This window comes from Suncus etruscus, chromosome 2 (genome assembly GCF_024139225.1).
Source record: "Suncus etruscus isolate mSunEtr1 chromosome 2, mSunEtr1.pri.cur, whole genome shotgun sequence".
NCBI classification, from domain to species: Eukaryota; Metazoa; Chordata; class Mammalia; order Eulipotyphla; family Soricidae; genus Suncus; species Suncus etruscus.
Window position 1 is genome coordinate 123,527,212 of NC_064849.1, and position 23,449 is coordinate 123,550,660.

At 33.2% G+C, this 23,449-nt stretch overlaps 1 protein-coding gene across 1 annotated transcript in view; it reads right to left on the bottom strand.

The window, feature by feature from the left end:
* The window catches only part of ADAMTS6 (ADAM metallopeptidase with thrombospondin type 1 motif 6), a 267,510-nt gene that overhangs the window by 121,503 nt on the left and 122,558 nt on the right, over positions 1–23,449 (bottom strand). Inside the window, 2 exon segments of the mRNA XM_049768834.1 lie at positions 7,947–8,088; positions 17,480–17,626. Of these exon segments, the coding sequence (XP_049624791.1) occupies positions 7,947–8,088; positions 17,480–17,626 (289 nt within the window).

Consider the following 23,449-nt stretch of genomic DNA (forward strand, 5'->3'; position numbering starts at 1 on the left):
CCCCAGGGGTGAGGGAGGAGGATATGGGAGGTAAAACGGGAGGTCACAGTCTTATCTTCAGCAGGTTACCTTGACTTAAAAAGCTCTATACTTTAGGCAGCTATAGTTTAATGGCATGACTAGTATATTTAAATACATGTTATAAAAATAACATGATTTTGCTATTTTTATTCTAATTTATCAATCTTGTTATTAAATTCATCTACAGGGTATATTTCTTAGATTACAGATTTTAGTAGAATTGACTAAATATGTATGTTGCTATAGTCTTTACTATAAATTTATAAGACAATTTTTATATGCAAACATATATTTCCTTTGCTTTATAATTTCTAATACTGGAACCTAAAATACTCACTGTGTGAAGTATGAAATAAATATGACATATTTTATCATGTTTAGATTATTCTATTAATAATCACTTATCTAATATATATTGAAAACTTTTAAAACTTGAATGGTTTTTAAGTAACACAAAACTCTTGCCACAAATTCATTTATTTTGTAAAGATGAAAAATTACTAAATTACATAAAACTGTTTAATATTCTTGATATAAGGAAAATACAAATCAAAACAACAATGACATGTAATGCCATTTATGTAAATTTTGGCATTTATGTAAATGTCATATAATGACATGACATTTATGCCACTAAGATTTATCCATATCAAAAAGATAAACAACAACAGATATTGGCATGGATGTGGAGAAGAGACCTGCACATTGTTGGGGGTAAATGTCAATTGGTGCAGTTTCCCTGGAAAGCATTATGAATATTCCTTAAGAATAATAACAAGGGAACTAGCAATACCTTTCCTGGGAATTTATCTAAAGACTATGAAGACACTTTTTAAAATATTTTATGCAGGGCCAGAGCGATAGCACAGCAGTAGGGCATTTGCCTTGCATGCAGAAGGACAGTGGTTCAAATCTCAGCATCCCATATGGTCCCCTGAGCCTTCAGGGGGCAATTTCTGAGCATAGAGCCAGGAGTAGCCCCAGAGCACTGCCAGGTGTGACCCAAAAACCAAATAATAATAATAATAATAATAATAATAATAATAATAATAATAATAATAATGCTCCACATTCATAGCAAAGTTATTCACAACAGTGAACTACAAAAATTAACAAAACTAACTTCTAAACTCAGATGAAATGAGGGAGGTAAAGGAATAGGTTCAGAATTCCTAAGGTTGTAGAATGGTTCTGGAATTTAGGTAGTGAGCATGCGGAATCCATTGATATGCAAAGGTGTTAAACAAAAACTTTCAATATTATTAACTAATAATACATCAATAAAAATTAATGCCTTGTAGTTTCCAAGCTATGTCTTTTTTTATGTTCTATTTCCACAATGCACCAGAATTCTGCAGTCCTGAAGTCCAAGTTATGAAGTCCACATGCTTCTATATAAAAACAGATTCAAAGCACTTAAGATTGGGATTTTTTTTTTTTTCATAACAATGCTTGTTTGTTTTTCTGGCTTTAATTTAATCCTCTGCTTGGGAAAAAATAAACCAAACCATGAAGCTACCGCTGAGGTCAGCTTTGGCACACAGAGAGCATTCCAGAAGACCCTGGCACAGCCCTTCAAGTCACTTTACACACCTCCCCTGAGAAATCCTAGATTGATTGGGGAGCAAGGGAGGGGATAATTGCTGGGTTTGCTTCCGAAATGCTTTCAGGATGCCAGAACTGACCTGAGCAATAAGGTCCTGGTTGTTTACTATGTAACTTTTTGTTAAGTTGTGTTTTATGTACTCATACATTTCTGTATGGGTGTTATAGTTAACAAATATTTAAGTATAAGATTTTGTTAAAGCCAGAAAAAAACAAACAAAAGAATTTTATATTCTCTCAAAGTTAGGATATTGTATTCTCTGGAATAAAAAATAAATTTACTTGGGATTTACATTTACTTGAAATGTAAATAAATTTACATTTACTTGAAATGTAAATAAATTTACATTTACTTGGAAAAGCAAGGGCATTGCTGCAAAGCAGAGAGAAGCTTTAGTATTCTGTGTATGATATTTGGAGGATAGAAGATAAAGAAAAAAGAAAACAAGATATTTTTCAAAAAGTTCATGATTTTAATATAGTTTATCCAGAGTGACAACTTAAATGTATTTCCAAAATTATAATAAAATTTAGAAATTCTGTGATCTCTTTTATATCAATTAGATCTCTTGATCTCATTCATTTCCCATTATTCCAAAGATAAAAACCTAGAACTTTTAACAGAGCCCATCAGGTTTATATTCCCAACCGTATTCTCTTGTCTCAGTTAGCTGACACTTGCTACTAGAGCTCAGTTACACTGACTTTCTCTCAGTTCTTCAAACATGTCACTCCCAAGTTCCTCTCCCCACTATTTCATCACTAGATTCTGACTCATTTAGTCAATCAGCATTTCCTGACCTTTTATTGGGAGGCTATTAACTACATTAATAGTAAGGAGAAATTTAAGAACAGTTAGAAATAAGGTAGATTTCTTTTCTCATGGAATTTATATTCTCATCTGTTGAAAGACATTTAGGTTATGTCAGTGTCTTAACTACTATGAATAATGTTGAGTAATGCACCTACAGATATCTCTCCTCATGTCTATTGCTTTAACTGTAAGTTTGGAAATAGAATTGTTGAATTATATGGTAATTACAGTAAAATCTTTAGAGAGCCCTCCATACCATTATTCATAGTGGGTGCACCAATTTACATTCTTATGAATACTAGCTTCATCTCTATTTTTTAATTAATAGTCACCCTAATGAAGCAATAGTCTCTGATTTTGATTTTTGTGCTTTCCTGATGATTGGTGATGCTGAGCACATTTTAAAAATTTATTGGCTACATGTGTGGCTTCGTTATAACTGTGTAGTCAGTTTACTTGCCAAATTTTAATCACGTTCTTTTGATATTTGCTATTGAGTTGCTATATATATTTATATATTTAGAGACCAACCATATTTAAAATAATACTTTAAATATTTTCTTCCACTCAGCAGGTTCCTATTGCATTTTTCTGCCATGTAGGAGCTTTTTAGCATGATAGTTCCACTTTTCTATTTTTCTTTTTATTGTTTGCACTTTTGGTGTCATATTCAGAGAATTATTGTCAATACCATGTCACAAATTTGTTTTGTTTTGTTTTCATTTTTGTGTCACACCCAGTGGCACTCAGGAGTTACTTCTGACTGACTCTGCACTCAAAAGTCACTACTGGCATGCATGGGGATCATATGGGATGCCTGGAATCGAACTATTTGTCAGTCCTGGGTTGGCTGAGTGCAAGGCAAACGCCTTATTACTGTGCTATTGCTCCAATCCCCATGTCAACAAATTCTATTCTTTATTTTTATTTAACATTTTTTATACTTTGGGATTTTACATTTAAATTCAGTTTAAATTTTTATTTAAAGAAGTGTAAGATAAAGGTACAAATCATCCTTTTGAATATGGCTCACCCATTTTCCCAATATAATTTACCATGAAACAATCTTTCTCTTGTATATTCATAGCATTTCAGCCAAAGATCAGTTGCATTTTTATTATCAAAAATCAGTTGCATTATTATCAACTTTACTTTTGAGTCTTCAATTAAGTATAGATGACCACTTTCATGCCAGTACCATACTACTTTGATTACCATAGCTTTGTAACATATTTTGAAATTAGAAAAATATTGCTTTAGATCGTGTATAAACTATATTAATACTAGTGTTCTTTTGTGGGTCCATATGAATTTTGCAATTTTCAAAAATTTTTGTTTAAAACATAAGAGCAATAGTATTGATAGCACAGGTAAGTTTTGCACATGTTGTTCAAAAACAATATTGGAAATTTGACCTAACATTAAAGAGTAATGAAATACAAAGCTATGCCTGAGTCTGAAATGATCTGTAAAGATATATATATATAGGTTTAGCAACAGCACTTCTAAATTTAAAACTATCATTATAAAAAATAATTTTTGTTAACTTTCACCTTTACACTGTCACAGAAACATTTTGTACAAAGGAATATGGCTTTATTTGTGTTGTATTTTCATCCAGGTACATTAATGTCTCCATTGAAGCCTATTAATATAGCTAGAAGTTGTTTGAAATAACTATGTGTGAAATAACTGTCTGTGCTTGCATCTTAATTAGAAGAATTTTTAGTATAAATTTTTTTAGTATAAAGAAATTTTTTAGTATAAAGAAAAGAAAACTCTAATTTAAAATACAAATTTTGATGCACCTGAGACTTCAGGATCCTAAAATAAACAAGAAAATTCTGGTGGGGCCAGTGAGATAGCATGGAGGTAAGGCATGTGCCTTCCATGCAAAAGGATGGTGGTTCGGATCCCGGCATCCCATATGGTCCCGCGTGGCTGCCGGGGACAATAAAAAAAAAAAAAAGAAAGAAAGAAAGAAAAGAAAATTCTGGTGATAACTTCTCTTGCAGAAAAGATTTGGGAAAAAAATTAAAGAAAATATTTAGAGGGCCAGAGATCAATTTATGCAGTTTTGTTTGAAGGAAAGAAAAAAAGGGGGGGGTTAAACAAGCAAAAAATGGGAGGAGTCCTTCTAGAGGCTATACATATCAATTTAAGAGAAGAAAGGAAAAAAGGAAGAAAAATATAAAATACAAAAAAAATCAAACAAAAAAACCCTGAAAAGTACCACAGCAATAAAGAGAGCAATGAAACAATAACTACGGTCCCAAAATAAAAACAAAACAAAACAAAAACCAAATTTTTTTTAAAAAGTAATATATTTAGAAACAAACTTTGTCCAATGAAATTTATTTAATGTGTCTCCTAAAATTATATTTTCTATCCTTATTTTATTAACCTGTTCCTATACTAGTAAAAAATATAACTCATAAATTTTAACCTATTTATATTTTATTTATCTAAAAGGTGGTATATTACAGTCTATGATTTTAGTTCTCTCATTTACAATAAAATACAAGATAGTTAAAATTTTAAAAAACAATTTGAATTAAGAAAAGGGTACTATTATGTTTATGGTACATATACATACATATATATACACATCAAAAACTGTAAGTCATCACAAATATATCACACCATTATGTCAAGTAGTGTTTCCCAAGCACCACCTGGAATGATCTTCAAGCACAGAGCCAGAAGAAAGCTTTGAGCACAGCAGGTTATGGGCTTAACAAAATTTATTCTTCCAAAACCTATTTAAAGTGCATCATGAAAAAATTTAATTTAAACCAAGTTTATTTTAAAATGATTTTATTTTAAGATATTTGCAACCAACACATTTGGTTATGTGATATCATTTGGGAGTATGACCCATAGCTTAAGAAGCTATACTTTGGGCCAAAGTGATAGTAGAGCAGGTAGGTTCAACCCCCAGCATGTTCAACCCCAGTACCCCATATAGTCCACCAGGAGTTATTCCTAAGGACAAAGTCAGAAATAACCTGAGTACTCTGGGGTGTAGTAGGGCCCCCCAAAAAGCTAGATTCTAAATAACCAGACAATTGTATATTATCTTTGTTTTTATTTATTTATTTATTTATTTTTGGTTTTGGGGCCACACCCAGTAGCACTCAGGGGTTACTCCTGGCTCTGCACTCAGAAATCGCTCCTGGCAGGCTCAGGGGACCATATGGGATGCGGAGATTCGAACCACCATCCATCCTGGATTGGCTGCATGCTAGGCAAACTCTCTACTGCTGTGCTGTCTCTCCGCCCTGTACCTGATCTTTAAATTGAGTATACAAAATGTGCCTCTAACACCTACCATGTCTCATCAAAAGGGAGACTTAAAAAATCATTTTCTTTGAACTGTTCTAATAGGGATAATTGGTACATTTAATTGGTATATTGTTTAGTTCTACCTAACTTAACATGTAATCATTTTATTATTTTTAAAACAAGGAGTTCAAGCACCATTTTCATAAAAACAGAAAATGTCTTTAAACTTAGCAAGTCAGGGGCTGGAGAGATAGCATGGAAGTAAGTCATTTGCCTTGCAGGCAGAAGGATGGTGGTTCAAGTCTCGGCATCCCATATGGTCCCCTGAGCCTGCCAGGAGCGATTTCTGAATGTAGAGCCAGGAGTAACCCCTGAGCACTTCCGGGTGTGACCCCAAAACCCAAAAACACCCCCCACAAATAAACTTAACAAGTCAATATTTTTAAAACATCTCATAATTTAAAATTCTATTTTTTGTTCACATGTTTATGTTATGTACCTAACCTACACAAAAATTAAAATATCTCTATAAAACTTTAGATTCTCTTATAATCCCTCTGATATGGACATTGAAGCTTCATGTTCTGTTTTGTTTTGTTTTATTTGGGAAGCCACATCTAGTAGTGCTCAGAGGTTACTCCCAGGAGTGCTCATGGGACATGCTGCATAATAAATATAAACATCTGGTCTAGCACCTAACAAAGAAGGTGCTCCAATCTTTTGTATTATCTTCCTGGAACCCTAAACACTGAGACTTTTTGTTTGTTTATTTGGTTTGGGGCCACACCAGACTACACTCACTACTTACTCCTGGCTCTTTACTCAGTGGTCCTTCCTGGTGGGCTCTTGGGACTATTAGGATGCTGGGGATAGAATCTGACTGAACTGTCTGCAAAGCAAGAGCTCTACCCACTGTACTATCACTATCACTTCGGCCAATACTGAAATTCTTTAAGGGAGACACAAAGCACCAATTATGATCTCACTCTATTTTTTTAAAATATCATTCATTTTCATTCTTTCAATGTTTAGGCTACTGTCATCTTGTTCCCAGTTGATCATATTAGAATGCAGGAAGTGGATAAAGCTGTTTGAAATAGCTCAGTATTAGCAAGTAGGAGCTAAAGTTAGATCCTATGTTAACATGTACCTGGAATATTACTGTGAACGATATGTAAGCCACTATGATTAAAATAAAAATTATATTTAAAAAAAAGAAGAAAAAATAAACAAAAGATTAGATCATCTATATGTGGTATTTAGAATGATGAATGAGAGAATGCACTGGTTTCATGGAGGGGGTTGCCTAGATCACTGTTGGCCCCAGAATATATGGAGGAGAAGAAAGAAAGAGTGGAAGGGAGGAGGAGAATAGACAGAAGAGAAGCAAGAAGAATGTCAAGGGCCAAGGAAATCCAAGTTCATCAGTGCTAAAGACTGATAGAGCAAAATATTCAAACCCAGAGCCAACAACATTTGAATTTTGAGACATTAGCAACTGAACTTAAAAAGGTGGAGGGAAGACAACATTGGTGGTGAGAATGCCCCTAATTCAATGTCACTTTGTACCTGAAATACTACTGTGAATGATTTGTAATCCACTTTGATCAAAATAAAAAGTATTAATAAAAAAAAGCACCTGTCAAGATATTAGGTTAGGGGAGCGGGTTAGATAAGGAATTCTGGGTACACTGTTTGAGGGAAGATGATACTGATGGTGGAATTGATGCTGGAACATTGTATGTCTAAAATTCAACTATGTATAATTTTTTAAATTATTGTGATTTAATAAATTTTTAAAATAAAAAAAATAAAGTTAGGTCCTAATCAATATAAAAATCCCATTAACTCAATAATTGGGATACCTGAAAGTAAGTTGGGATTTTTCTAAGGGGCACTAGGGAAAGATTTCAAAACTATACTACTTCAAAGGTAATCAAAAACCTGGCATTATAAATGCAAAACTTAAAGAATAACTGCATTAAATTATTAAAATGTTAATAATAGTGCATGAATAACTTTTAAAACTTGGTTACTTTTATAATTACTCATTTAGAAATAAATATTATACAAATTTTATCAAAAAAGTGAATGTCCAAAATGACAATATTTGTATTAATGTTACAAGAAGTAAATATATTCATCAAAATTTTCATTTAACACATGTATATCAGAAAACATATATAAGGGAGCTAACATAATAAGGATTCAGACTTCTTACCCCATATTTACATTGGCGGGATGTTGCTCCATACTGGAAACGACATTGCTCATCTGCATCATACACCTGACCTGGGGCCACAGCTGGATAAAGAAAGTCACGCTTGGGAGGCTCATTATCAAGGCAAGTACCACGGCCTGAACTGTTCAACATAAAGGATCAAAGGAAATTAGGTACACTATGAATTATTTCAATCACAATTATGAAACCATGTGTTGAGTTATTTTTCATAGCAATGCATAAAAAACAATACATTCTAGCAAAAATCTCCATGACATAATAGAATATCTTTACTGAAAATAAGAGCTCCAATAGTGTTGCTGTTGTTGTTGTTGTTGTTGTTGTTGTTGTGTGTCTGTTTCAGCATTAAGACAGCAAGATGCATCTTAAGCAACAATCTTATAAAGTCATGTTGGCTTTTACAACACCAATTTAAATTAATTTCTGAAGCCTTCAAAACAGAATTTCAGTTGCTCTAAGCTTCTTATTTGTTTTCAATGAAAATACACTCACATCTGCTTGTAGAATTAAAAACATAAAATGTGGAAAATTAAAAGGACCGTGGTTACAATACTTAAAGACTTAATCTATATGCTTCCACCTTGGGCAGAACAATAGATACTGTGGTAAAACGTGTCCAAAGGTTCTTGAAATATTTCAATAATAAATGGGCTGAATGACAGATGAGGCCAAGAGCCAAAGTTCTCCTCTCAAGTATATTAAAAGTGTTTAGTCTCTCAGAAATTTCATATTTCATCTAGGGTCATCAGAGTTGGAAAAGAGAATGTTCTCTTTTCTCTATAATTTCTGCTTTTCAAAGTATGCTTGCACTCAAACATAATATTTTAATTCAGTGGAACAAATAACATAAAGATCGCCAAAAGCCAGACAGAATACCTCAGTTTAAAGAGCTCTACACTTTGCTAAATATAATTGTTCACTTTTATTTAGTCCGTGTGCATAAAATAGGACAGATGCTTTTTTACTTTCATTTCACATGTGAATAAGTTAGAATTTTTAAAGAATTCCTATGCCAACATTAAAAAATTTTTTCCAACATTCCTGTCAATAGTGCCAGCCCTTGTATTTTTTCCCCAAATCTTTTCCATTCACTTTGCCAAAGGAAAATAATTTCACAAGTAGAAGTTTCTCAACTATTATTTAGAACAGTACACATTTTCATTTATAGATAACTAAGAATCATGCATAAAAGTGAGGGTCATAATCACTTAAATTTTAACATATTCTGAAATGTCAATTATCTATATAAAAAAATGTATGTTTGTGAGATTGTGGAGGTAACTCAGTGGTGAAGTGTATGCTCCATATGTGTGAAGCCCTGGGTTCAATCCCTAGCAAAGACAAAAACAAAAACACATGTATTTTCACATCTTTTAAAAATTGAACCATTCTGTTTGTATAGTAATAAATTCAAAGACCCAAGGAATACATAGAATACTTTCTTCTACATATCCCTTTCTTTTCTTTTATGTTCCTCTTCATTAATGTTTAATAAAAATACTTAGATCATATATCAAATGTGACAATACTACAGATGAACTCTTCAAATGACAAATAATAATTTCACTTGGCACTGCTCAAGGTATTTAACTAATAAAGGTAATCGTTTCTCCCAATAATCTCATCTTTCTACTTTCAACTTTCAATTTATTAAACTTTTAAAAAATTAATGTATCCCTTAGTGAGTTCTTTTAGGTAAATTTTTAAAATAGCAAGTTATTTTTTATTTTTATTAATGCCAAATATACATAATCGATAGGAGTATACACACTTGCACAAAAGCAACTTTACTAGTAAATCTACAATTTTACATTAAGGTTAATGATAAAGTGATCAAACTTGAAAAGCAATCATAGAAGACAATTTATTTTGATAATATGGTATGATCATGAGATGATCAATTCAGTAGTTTAAATACTTCATTTTTCTTCTAGTATATCAGTTTCATCTTTGCAGCACTATGAATTTTTTATGAATTGAATTAATAAGAAAAAATTAAATATCAAGTCCTACTATAAATTGTTATAAATAAAAGATAAAAACTGTACTGAAGTAATTATGTATAGAACTGTATAACTAAAAATGTTGGCAACAAATAGCTTTAAAAAGGAATGATGAACATAATTGTCTAAGTGACCACAACTCAAAATTAGTGAAATATTATTATACATAAATTCTTGTCAGAACACAGAAAATGAATCTAAAACTTAGAGGAAACAATATGTGGATCCCCTAAAAAGTGTTTAAGAATAGATACCCTAAGGGGAAAACGCTTTCCTAATGGCAGACTGAAAATTTGCTTAACCCAGGTGGAAGCAGGAATAATTACTTCATTTAAAGTTTTTGTTCTCAAAGTTCATGTACTTAAAAAGCACCAAATCAGATGGTCATTGCAAGGGTGCCCAGACAACAAAGAATTCCATTCACTGTGGTCACCTGTAGCTAAGTTCTCCCAAGAGAGTTTATTCCAAACGTAGACTTTGTTTCATCTCCTTGGAAGCATATATTACTTTTTATTAATGTGGTCTAATTAAAAACCTAGATATGTCTTGGTTTTATTTTCCAGTATATTTTTACAGAAGAAGAAAATAACATCATAACAAAAGTATGTAAGCAAAACATTGTCTAGATTTTTTAAAAATAAAAGTGTATTTATCAATATGGCTTTAGTGAGGGCTTTTTGGAATGGGTTTTATTCTATTTATATTAGTGAGCAATACTTGCAAGTCTGGTATCTTCACTATTAATTGGTTCTGCAAAGTTGATTTAAAATGCTACTACTTTTTTTGTTTGTTTTTTTTAGTTTTGGGCCACACCCTATCACAGTCAGGGGTTACTTCTGGCTATGTGCTCAGAAATCCTCCTGGCTCAGGGGACCATATGAGACACTGGGGATCAATCCCAGGTCCTTCCTGAGTCAGCTGCATGCAAGGCAAATGCCCTATCACTGTACTATCGCTCCTGCCCCATAATGCTATTACATTTTTAAGAGAACATGAACTACACATTTTCCTACTATAAATGATATCTGCTCCATAAAATTAAATCTGAGTAAAGTATTTTGGAAGGTAGAATTGTTTTCGATTTTGAATTTTGAGGACTATATAACAATAAATACATAATATTTTAAAACTTTATCTTTTTTTCTGTATAAATTAAGTTAAATATATAGCAGACAATAATAATAAATAATAAAATAATCCTAGAATTTCTGTGCCTTTGAGTCATAGTTTACATTATTAAGTATTACAAATATAGGTATAGGAAGTAAAGAAAATCAATCTGAAAAATGCATATTTAACCCTAAAAATATTTCCCCCATTTTGGGGGGGTGGGCTATACCTGGTGGTACTCAGGGTTCACTCCTGGCTCTGCACTCAAAAATCACTGCTGGCAGGCTTGGGGGAGCATAAGAAATGTTGGGGATCATCAATGATCAGTTCTGGGTCAGCAGCATGCAAGGTAAATGCCCTACTCTCTGTGCTATCGCTCCAGCCCCTATTCTTCCATTTTTTTTCCTTAGAAAATTCCAAAGTGCTCATCTTCTATCATGCCATTTATGTCCAACAAATAAGTTAATATCCTGATATTTTAATTATTATTACTATTCTAATTTTTATCATAATTATTACTTTGCCTCCCAAATATTTATCTTCCTATTCATCTTCTCTATATAAGAGGAGTTATTATTTTGCACTTTATTTTTTCACTCAATGTATTAAATGTGATACAAATCACTTTTCTTTTTTTTAAACATGAGATATTACTGCTTTATGATTTTGTAATTTTTTTCTTTTAACTAAATGACAATTATGAGTATTTTATCTAGGATTTTAGTAAACTGATATAACCAAATAATTTTATACTGTTATATTGTTACTAATGAAAATATATAGAAATAAGTTAGTGATATTTATATAAATCCTCCTAAATTGTCACAACAAATACAATTTTAACATATATGGTTTGCTCTTTGGTGTCATAATTACATTTTTCCATTTATAAAACATAAATATTACTATTAATTAATGACATAAAGAACACTATTGATAGATTCCACCTAAGAGGTCCTTTTTATAACTTATTATTTTATATTTTATATATTATATATAATTTTTATATTTTATAACTTATTATTATTAAGCATATATAGATTTGACCAGAACAAAACTATATATGTGTGCATAAAAATGTAGTATATATAAGTATATGTATATATATTTTATATATATATATATATATAAAGAGAATTAGGGGCTGAAGGGTAGTACAACAGATAAATTGCTTTGCTTATATGTAGTCAACCCAGGTTCAATCTTGGGCACCCTGGCTCAGCCTTGCCAGGAGTGATCCCTGAGCATAGAGCCAGGAGTAAGCCTTGAGTACCATTCGTTGTGCCAAGAACAAACAAACAAACAAAAGGGTAGGACTATATTTCCCTTGATGAAAGTATTTCTCTATTAATAGCCAAATAATATCTAAAGAGTATAAATAATTTAGTTTATAGGCTCTACTTAAGTTTAAGCTTTCAAGATAGAGCAAAAACTGAAAACAAGCATTTCCTTCATTTTAAAGTTCTTAGTAATAAAAATATATTCATTCACACTTGCAGCATGAAAGCACAGTCATATTTTATGTACTCTAATTTAGAGAAATTTATTTACATGGCTCAAAATTAGCCTTGAAAATAGGGACAGGAGCCAGAGTTGAATCTTCAACTATAATTTACAGACCCCTATGGAAAATATGTATTCTTGGTTTTGTTTCCATGCACATGAGAATAAACTCTAACTGCCATTTCAAACTAATATTTTATGTATATTATACTGTAAGTATACAGCTTCACTCAACAGCACAGTAGGTCAATCTAAAATAATTATTATTTCTATATATCTTTTTATACATCTAAAATAATCTAAAATATAATCATCTAAAATCTTTCCATGCTTCACTCTAGAGCAATAGTAGAGCTGGTAGAGTACTTGCCCTGCATATAGCCAGCACCCAGGTTCCATCCCCCAAATTCAGGTGTAATCCCTAAGCACAGTGTCAGGAGTAAGTCCTGAGTACCACAGTATTTCTACCATAAAGAAAACAAAATATAATTTATTGTTAAATCTTTCCACATAGATAAAATAAGCTTTACATGTCTTTATGTTAAGCACATATCTTAAATGTCTCCTATCAACAACAAAAAGTTAATAGGTAAGGTCATCCTTTTCTTTGTCCACAAATTTGTACAAATATATACAATTTATGGAAAAGCAATTTATTTGTATAATCTGTGGCAAATCAATTGTTTTTTTCTACAATGTTCTCATAATTGCCCTAGCAATCTTCACAAAACTACAATTATCTCCCTAAGTCAGTTACTGTGAAGTCAGACCTCTCTAGCTTGCTGTATAACTGGGGTGTTTGATTATAACAGGACTTGAGCTTCCAATACATATTGTACTTATAATGTTTTATTTAGTTTGGCTTTATTCTCTTTAGAGGTAAAAATATTTGTTAATGACATTTATGGATTAAAGTCCTTCTAATTATCAGATAAGTGGAAAGAGGAGACACCTGTTTTACCAAGTTGTTTCTTGGACTCCATGTAAAGAAGAGGTACCTTTTAAAAAACTGTTCTCCATCAAATGGATTATTGATATTTCTCTTCAAGGTAATTGCTATAGAAAAAAATGCTTTGGCAATCTTGTTCAGTTTAGTTTACTTCTGCTCTAACTCCACAGTAACCTTTCTTCCTAAGTTCGCTTTCTGCATAAATTGCTTCTTCTTCAACTTTCATTCTTTCTGGAATATGGAAAATGTCTAGCCTATATTTAATTTGGAACTGTTGGAAATTTTGTTCTGGATCTTTGACAGGTCAAAGATTTTAACAGAATTTAAATTCTATTTTAGATAGAACAAGATGGATTCAGAAAGACCCCCGAATTTTTGCAAGTTAAGTGAAATTATTCTGTCTGCCACTATAAGTGGTAGAACATGTATAAAAACTGATCTGCCTGCCTGACATTGCCTGGTAAATTAGCCCATGTTTATCAATGAGTTTGAGCCATCAAACCAGGTTTATCTTTCCCTGTTCTCTAAATAAGTAAATAAATAAAGTCCCGCAGGCAGATAGGAAGAACACTACCTGCAAAGCCGTCGTCGAAAACATCAGAAGCTGGCATAACACGTCCATTTTAACGGAAATGGGTTCTTTATTATTTAATCAGGACGGCTTCTGGGCGATTCATGAACCACTTATTGAATCACCGAGTTTAAGAAATCTGAAAAAAAATATTGGGAGTTGGTAAAACCACCTCCTGATTGATCGATAGTACTTAGTGTTTCAGAATGACATGAGAGACTACTTAAAAAAAAAAAGGCTACTGGCATTTTTAAAGCCATGAAATCGTTTTCAGTTGAACATAGTGAATACTGAATCTCTATCAGTCATAGAAAACTCATTGTGAAAATCCACCAACATCCTTGGCCTATAAGTCACTAAATAAAGAAAGTATGCATTTTATTGACTGAGCTGCAGTTTCTAAACAAATCACCTTTCAAGACTTTTTTTTGAGAAAAGAAAAGAAAATAGGACGTTATGAGTCTTTTTGAGCCAACTATAAAACATAAATGTAAAATAGTCCCTGGTCAAAAAATCACTGGATTTTTCGAAAATTGCATGTGGCTGTTAAAGCAAATAAGTTTTCTTCATTAATAAAAGGGAATAGAGAAATTCAAGGTTACTATCATGTTCTTAAGGTGTCACTGAATGGATCTTTTTAAAGTGCTTTGTTTAAAAAAGAAACTATTTCTTGGTCAGATTATAATCAAGTTGTTTAGTTAATTTATTAAAGTAGATCGAGGAGCAATTCTTCCCAAATCTTTCTTTTGCATCTATTTTACTAATGGCTTTAACATTTTTGGCATTTATAGGCTTACAAAGAGAAATATTTTTAATATACAGAATTAATCATCTATAAGAACCTAATCAGCACTAACCACACATACATACAAAACAGCAACAAGGAAATAAGTCTTAAATAAGCTCTTATTTTTTGGGTTGATTCTTTTTTCATCTACTCAATAGAATGCTACATTGTAGCTATTAATAATTTTACATCTTCAATCAAACCAGTAAGGATTTCTTAAGACTATTTTATCATCAGTTTAGTGATTCCCTTTAGAGTGTTAAGCAGTCTAAACATGCTGTTATACAGTCTTAACATGGATTCAAGTAGAGATGGCTTGGATAGAGATCATATTTGTTCCTTGTGTTTGAGATAAAAAACAGTCCTAATAAATTAAATTGTGCAACTTAAATTTAAAATATAGTAACTAGAAAAAAAGGAGGAAAATCTTAAAAAACACACATGAACACTGAGTATGTTATATAGTTTGCCTTTCTGATGACAGACATCCAGATTCCATTATAAAATAAAGAGCCAAGTCCAGGGAGAAATCCCAGATCTGGCTTGATTTCTGGGGAGAGCAGATCTTCAACAATTTAGGTAATATGATCTCATTAAAAACATCTTGGAAAATGATATGGTTGGTGCTTTTTTTGTTATAAAACCACCAAGAGTTTAAAACTACCACAAATTCTGTGTTTTGTTTTTATAGTCCTTCATCCAGTTTGAGTACTAAAAATGTAGTGTTATAATTATCTATTACTATAATAAAAATGTTTTAGGTTATAATATGATTATTCAGAGAAACTGCCTCCTGAAATTTCTAATTTCTTCAATAGAATAATATAATAATGCAAGAGAGACCCTTTAAATATTTATTGTTGGATCTCTGAGCAAAGCATTGTATACTGAAAATTTGAATCTATGGTTTAGGATTAAAAACAAACATGTAATTTGGAGCTGGAAAGATAGCAGATAGGGTGCTTGCCTTGCATGCAACTGACCTGAGTTTGATTCCAAGCACCTCATATGACCCCCTTGAGTCTTCCAGGAGTAATACCTGAATGCAAAGCTGGGGTAAAAACTGAACATTGCTAGGTGTGGCCCACCCAGAAAAATAAAATTAAAAACATGTCATTGGGCCCGGAGAGATAGCACAGCGGCGTTTGCCTTGCAAGCAGCCGATCCAGGACCAAAGGTGGTTGGTTCGAATCCCGGTGTCCCATATGGTCCCCCGTGCCTGCCAGGAGCTATTTCTGAGCAGACAGCCAGGAGTAACCCCTGAGCACCGCCGGGTGTGGCCCAAAAACCAAAAAACAAACAAACAAACAAACAAAAACATGTAATTATAATTTTTACCATATGACTATTATATATATCAAATAATTTTAAATAAAATTTTCCCTACATGACAATTGATTTTTTTTAAATTTGCATTATAGGGGCTGGTGAATAATACAGTGAGTAGGGTGCTTGTCTTTCACGAGGCTGACACAGGTTTAATCCCGGAATTGCATATGGTTCCCCAAGAACCACCAGGAATGATTCTTGAGTGCAGAGCCAGGAGTAACTCCTGTGCATGTCCAGGTGTGGGGGCAAAACAAGAAATTTCTTTAAATGCACTATTATCAAATTAATTTGACCAAGACAAATTCATGCTTCATGTCTGACTTTTTCACAATATTTCATATCTTTGCTCTAAGGAACAAAAGAAATAAAACTGTTTTTTTTTTTGCAAATCCCCAGAAATAAAACTTTTTAAGGTAATTGATAACATAACAACACAATATTGTTTTGAAATAAAAGTCAAGTAAATATTTCATATCCATTGTAGCATTCTGCATAATTATCTGCAGAGCAGTGTGACTATGGAAGCATTATCATCAGACTCATGTAACAATTGATGTCATTAAAATTAGAAAGGTTAAAAAAATATACCCAAGTTACATAACAGATCTCATCTGTTTTCTACGTTAATCCTGAGGCCCTATGCAGGTGAGCTCAAAGACCATCTGCTTTCCTGACGTGTTGTACCTGAGCTCAGCATTTTTTTTTACATTTAAATAACTAGACCCTTGGGATATACCTTAAGAACAAGCAAAGAAGGTCCTAAACCTTAGCCAAGATATCTATTGATACATAAGACAAATTTTGATTTTCTCATTTTGTTTTCCTGGGTGCTTATTTTTGTTGTTGTTGCTGTTACTGCTAGATATTTAGGCATATATGTTTATGTATATATATTATATATATAAAACTCAGTGTTTTTATTTTTACTAACAAAATAAAATGCAATCAAATAAATGATTATTTGGCCTATGATCTACTAAATTGTGTAGATTTGAACTCTTCCAACTACTAGCTTATTGAACATTATTTCTAAGATTTATCACATTCAACCCCACATATGTCTTAGTTCCAGTTTCTCAAAGGTTTTCAGTAAATTTTCAAGTATGAGATTGCCACAATGTTACATAAAAGCATTTTTGGAAATGGCCTTAGACATCATTGGATCTTATAAAAATTATGCAGTTTGAAACATCACATATAGACTTCTACCAGTAGCTTACTTCTGGAGCAATTCATCATCACTCTCCAGAGATTACTTACTCTAGAAAGCTGGTGATATAGTCTCGGCTGCAGGCAGACCAGGAAAAAGGATTGGTGTTTGCTGTAATGTGAGCTGCCATAAGTTTTGCTGCTTCATGACCTTTAGTCCCACAAGAATTCCCAATTCCATCATGATTCATGCCAAAACTGTTTTAACAAGGAACAAACATAAAAGAAAGAAATTAGAAAAAAAAAACACAAAGCCCTGAAATATCCTCACTTCCTTGTTTGATCATGTATTAGTCTTATCAAGATATTTCTTTCATTGAGATAGTCCAGATCCTCTAAGGAAATATAGGTTTTAGATTTAGAGAGAATAAAAATCATTCAGTCTAAAATATATATTTCTAAATCTTTCTATATGTATTATATTCCATCAAATGTTTATGATATCTCATTAATATAGAGAATAAATGCTAACTTATTTTGTAAGTGAGAAAAACTGAGATTCAGTAAATTCAAGATCATAAAGTTAGAAAATGTTGAAATTGTTCATCAAATCTAATTTTTTGTTTATTTGTTTGGATATTACACCTGGTCACACTCAAGGCTTACTCCTAAGGCTCTCGGAGATCACTCTTAGGACCCTGTTCAGGGCACTGTACAGAGGGGCAGGTTTCAAATAGAAGATGGCTGCAGACAAGGCAGCCCCTTACTGCTGTACTCCCTCTCCAGCCCTTGAATCTGACTTTCAACATAGTAGAGTTTATGCTACCTCGCAATGCTGAATCCAATAAAGGAACTATAGAAAGATGGTTATGATCTGTTGAGTTCTAGCTATATATCAAAGATTTCCAGATTTATTTGGCTACTAACCCCTTTTCAGGAAAAAAAAAACAGAATGAAGCAAAACACACTCAGAACCCCTTGAAAATCAATCTTTCATCAAAGATCCACACACCCCAATTTCTCCTAACATTACCTCTCCATCCATGAGCTGCTCCAACAGCCCACTAGGGAAGAGTATTTCCCACTGTAGGATATGATGACAGGGACCAAAAAGTCCCTTATATTATTATTATTATTATTATTATTATACATAAAGGATAATTAAATGTGTGTTTAATTTATGTCTGTGTTTTCAAAACACATTTTAAAAATTCTTGTTAGGATAAAGGATCATGGACAGATTTTCTTTGCCCCAGCCTTCCTTTATTTTTCAAAGCTTTTATTTTTCATCAGTTTTTGTTCCCAGTAGTTTAGTGCCATCAAACTGATACCAAAAAATTCTCAATGATAAGTTTACAACTTTTTCTGTAAAGATCACATTCATTGCATATGAAAATCCCTTCAAGTATAATAATAGTGCTGTTCCATTGTGACATTCTAACAATGCACCATAATATGTGTACAAGGAAATAAATAAATTGTGAGAAAAGATATATAACATAGATTTTTGTGGAAGAAAATTCTGAAAGGTAATTGAGAACAAATAATTATAAGCTACTAAGTAAAAGTAAATAATCTTTTTGGCAGTGAAGAGACATGGAAGATTTGTAAGAACAATTGACAATTTCTTAGCAGCATATGGACTTCATCTCTATTTTAAACAGGTTATTACAGTAACTCTTTGAAGGAACTATTAAAGTGGTAATAGAACAGTGCCAAGGAGAAGAGTTGGGAGCTCATTACCAATTGAGAAATGATGTTTGTCTAAACTAAGACACTGAATTAGGAAGCAGGATTAGATTTGAGATATGCATGATTCTGGATGGATTTGGCCTTCATAATTACCACATAAAATAGTGAAAAAAAATTAAGACGTAAAGTATATCCATAAATCAGGAAAGGAATAATTCAGGTAAGGGAACTAGCATAAGTTAAGAAACTAAAGTATATAACAGTTTCCAGAAAATTAAATGGAGTGGTTTTTAGGAACCTGATGGTGGGGTTTATAGGCAGTTGAACTAGACATATAATTTATCAAAAATATCAGCTACTGGGAGCTAAATTGATAGTACAGGGGTTATCCTAGATTCAGAAGTAAGCCCCGAGACCATTCAGGAGTGAACTCCAAACAAACAAAAATCAGCTTCATATTTATACAAAATGTATCTCACTATAAATCTGTCATTTACAATCAATATTCTGTATATTTCTCAAAGGTTTAGTTACTGGAGCAGGAGCGGTGGCACAAGTGGTAGAGTGCTTGCCTTGCACATGCTAACCTAGGACGAACCCTGGTTCAATCGCCCAGAATCCCATATGGTCTCCCAAACCAGGAGCAATTTCTGAGTGCAGAGCCATGAGTAACCCCTGAGCATTACCAGGTGTGGCCCCACAAAAAAAATTTTTTTTCTTTTAGCAACAATCTTATATATTGTTGAATCAAGTATAGGCAAATTCTATTGATTCTTTCTGCTGAGGAAAACTTATTAGTGTAAAGTTTGCCCCCAAGATAACTAAATAACACTAGTTAGTCATCAATAACAATAAAACAATATTATAACTATACTTTACAAATCACCACAATGGCAAAATTTAGAAACTTATTATGCTAGCTAAGTCCCCCAAGCACCACCAGGAGTGATTCCTGAGTGCAGAACCAGAAATAAGCCCCCAAACCCCTGGGTATAGCCCATCCCACCCTATCTCCTCCAAAAATGAAAAGAGGTAGATGGAAGGTAATAAGGGAAAGGGGCAGGATTCTCAGACACTTTGATGTTGTCTATAATTGGAACCAAAAAAACCAATAAAATGGAAAACATGAGATCCAAACTACAGTGGCCAAGCAAAAATGTGCACAGATTGTGGGGGGCTGTGTATACCTGGTAGGGCTTGCCTTGTATACAGCCTACCAGGGTTTGATCTCCCACATCTCTTTTTTTTTTAACTTCCCATCTCTTTTGGTCTCCGATCCCCATCAAGAGTAACTCCTGAGTGCAGAGCCAGGAGTAATCCCTGAATGCAGAGCCAGGATTCTGCAGGGATATGCAGGGATATGAATCTGCATACACCAGAGGGCTTAACTGAGCTCTCTTGTTCTAGGACCAATTTCACTCGTTAGAAGCCAATATTTTTGTGAAGTAACTTTAGTATATGGCATACAGTTTTTCTTTGTTTATGTAAGGTCTCCCAGAAGTGGCCAATGGCACAGTCTGTTCCTAGTAATAGGGCCTGACTAATGCTTAGTCCTTTAGGCCCAGCATTGCTGAAAGCCACCCTGAAATACTGAAGTAGTGCTGAAGGTCACCAGGGATACCTGTGACTATGCATGGGGAAGTCTTATGAAGCTGGATATCAAATTCAGGGCCTCAAACATATATATGAGGAATGTGTATTTTTAGCTCTCACATTTTTGAGGCAATTGTAGTAATTGGGTTCTCCTCCTCTTGTCAAAAAAGAACCTTACCCCTCAACCCTCAATATTACTAAATCAATTACATGTTCTTATCACCTGCTTTTGTAAACTCTGAGATCCTGAATAAGTATTTCATGACCTTTTGAGCAGAAATTTATTTGACTTTAGGATATGTAATTCATGCTGCCTAAATTCTTTCCTCTGGAATACACACAACTATTCATAGCTAGCATTTCCACAGTTTAACTACTTTCAGCCTTTTTGTTTTGGTTTGGTTTGGTTTTGGTTTGGGGTCACACCCCTGGTGCTCAGGGTTTCTCCTGGTTCTGCACTCAAGCATCACTCTTTGTGGACTCTGGGAACCATTTGGGATGCGGTGGAGATCAAAACCCTTTGCCTCATGCAGGGCAAATGCCTTCCTGCAGTGCTATCTCTGGCTTCTCCAGCCTTTTTTATTTATCTATTTATTTATTTATTTATTTATTTATTTATTTATTTATTTATTTATTTATTTGGTTTTTGGGCCACAACCGGCGGTGCTCAGGGGTTACTCCTGGCTGTCTGCTCAGAAATAGCTCCTGGCAGGCACGGGGGACCATATGGGACACCGAGATTCGAACCAACCACCTTTGGTCCTGGATCGGCTGCTTGCAAGGCAAACGCCGCTGTGCTATCTCTCCGGGCCCGCACATTTGTTAAGTACAGTTGAGGCTTAGGTATTATACTCCAAGGGAAAAAAATACAACACCAAGAACAATGCCAAGAAAAACAGAAGACAATATTTGCAGAGTGTGGCTTAAAAGGAAAATGATGTTACAATTAGGTTTGCTTTGTTAGTATAGAATCAAATATTTTATAGTATAATTTCTGTAGAAAGAGGTAACTAAAATTATGACTGGAATGCTGATTGATAGTAAAAATGTTCATATGTAATCAATATCTAAAAATACAATTTTAAATAACAAGATCTTACAAAGGGCAATTATCCCATTATGGGGGCCAATGAGGTACAGGAAGCATTATATTCACTTGGCCTGATTGCATTTTTCTCCACATGTAGTAGAGTTTCTTTTTACTAAGGTATCATCTCCCCTGCATCACATTCTGACGAAAACTCAGACTTCAACCCAGATGAGGAAAAATAATCATTCAGGAAATAGAAAAAATATAGAGGAGTTAAGTAAATAACCTTTGATCTATCAACAATATTTTAATATAGAAGTTAATTGAAATCTTATCAGATTTTTTAAATGAAAACTCATGTTAAGATCCTATGTAGGAGGGCCGGCGAGGTGGCGCTAGAAGTAAGGTGTCTGTCTTGCAAGCGCTAGCCAAGGAAAAGACCACGGTTCGATCCCCCCATATGGTCCCCCCAAGCCAGGGGCAATTTCTGAGCGCGTAGCCAGGAGTAACCCCTGAGCATCAAATGGGTATGGCCCGAAAAACCAAAAAAAAAAAAATCCTATGTAGGGAAGTAAAGGACCAAAAAGAAGAGCCAACTTAATTTTGAAAAAGGGTAAAATTCAGTATTTGTTTTTAAAGTGATGAGAATTAAATCAATGTGATACTGACATACGAATCTTTTAAAATAACCACAACAAAAGACATGTGGAACAATAATAAAATTATTAGATCTGAATGGTTTGCAAATTGATGTCTTCTATAACACATGAACATCTATATCTACATACAAATATAGAAAATAATTTAAAGTAAACCTATTGCACAAGATAGCCAATTTGGCTTACATTGATTTAGATGTACAGTTTAAAATAATTTTGGGAGACAAACTATTTCACTTTAAAAAATGGTATGTATGTTTATTATGTCCAAAATACTAACCGAATCTGATTAAATATTTTCACAAATATTAAATATATGCCTCTGAAAGGAAAAATAATAAATGACTATACTGCTATAATTTAAAGTAAAATAAACATTTAAAAATAAATGTGAAGGGGCAGGGCGGTGGCGCTAGAGGTAAGGTGCCTGCCTTGCCTGCGCTAGCCTTGGACGGACTGCAGTTTGATCCCCCTGTGTCCCCCAAGCCAGGAGCGACTTCTGAGCACATAGCCAGGAGTAACCCCTGAGCGTTACCAGGTGTGGCCCCAAAACCAAAAAAAAAATAAAAATAAAAATAAAAATAAATAAATGTGAAGTTAGTATTAAAAACATCAGGTAATAAAGGAGAAGATATGGGAAATTTACTAAAGAAGTTACAAGTATTTTCAAGATCTTCAGGTAGATGGTTCTGATTCTATTATGCCTAAATTAAAATTTTTTGGTTTTTTTCACTGTGATTCATAAACATCACATAACCCTAACATAGTTGTTTTTCTTTATATTTTATATATAACCCTATATATATATATATATATATATATATATATATATATATATATAGTAACCCCTGAGCATCATCGGGTGTGGCCCAAAAAAACAAAAATTAAAAAAAAAATCTTTTCTCATTGTTAGTAGGAATATCATCTGCTTCAGCCTCCCTGAAAAACTATGAGTTTTCTCTGTAAGAACAGTGTTTCCATATAACACAGTAAATATACTTCTTGGCATCTACTCTAAGAACACAGAAATGCTCACATGAAAATATATATGCACACCTATGCTCACTGCAGTGCAATAGCCAGGACATGAAAACAACACACATATTC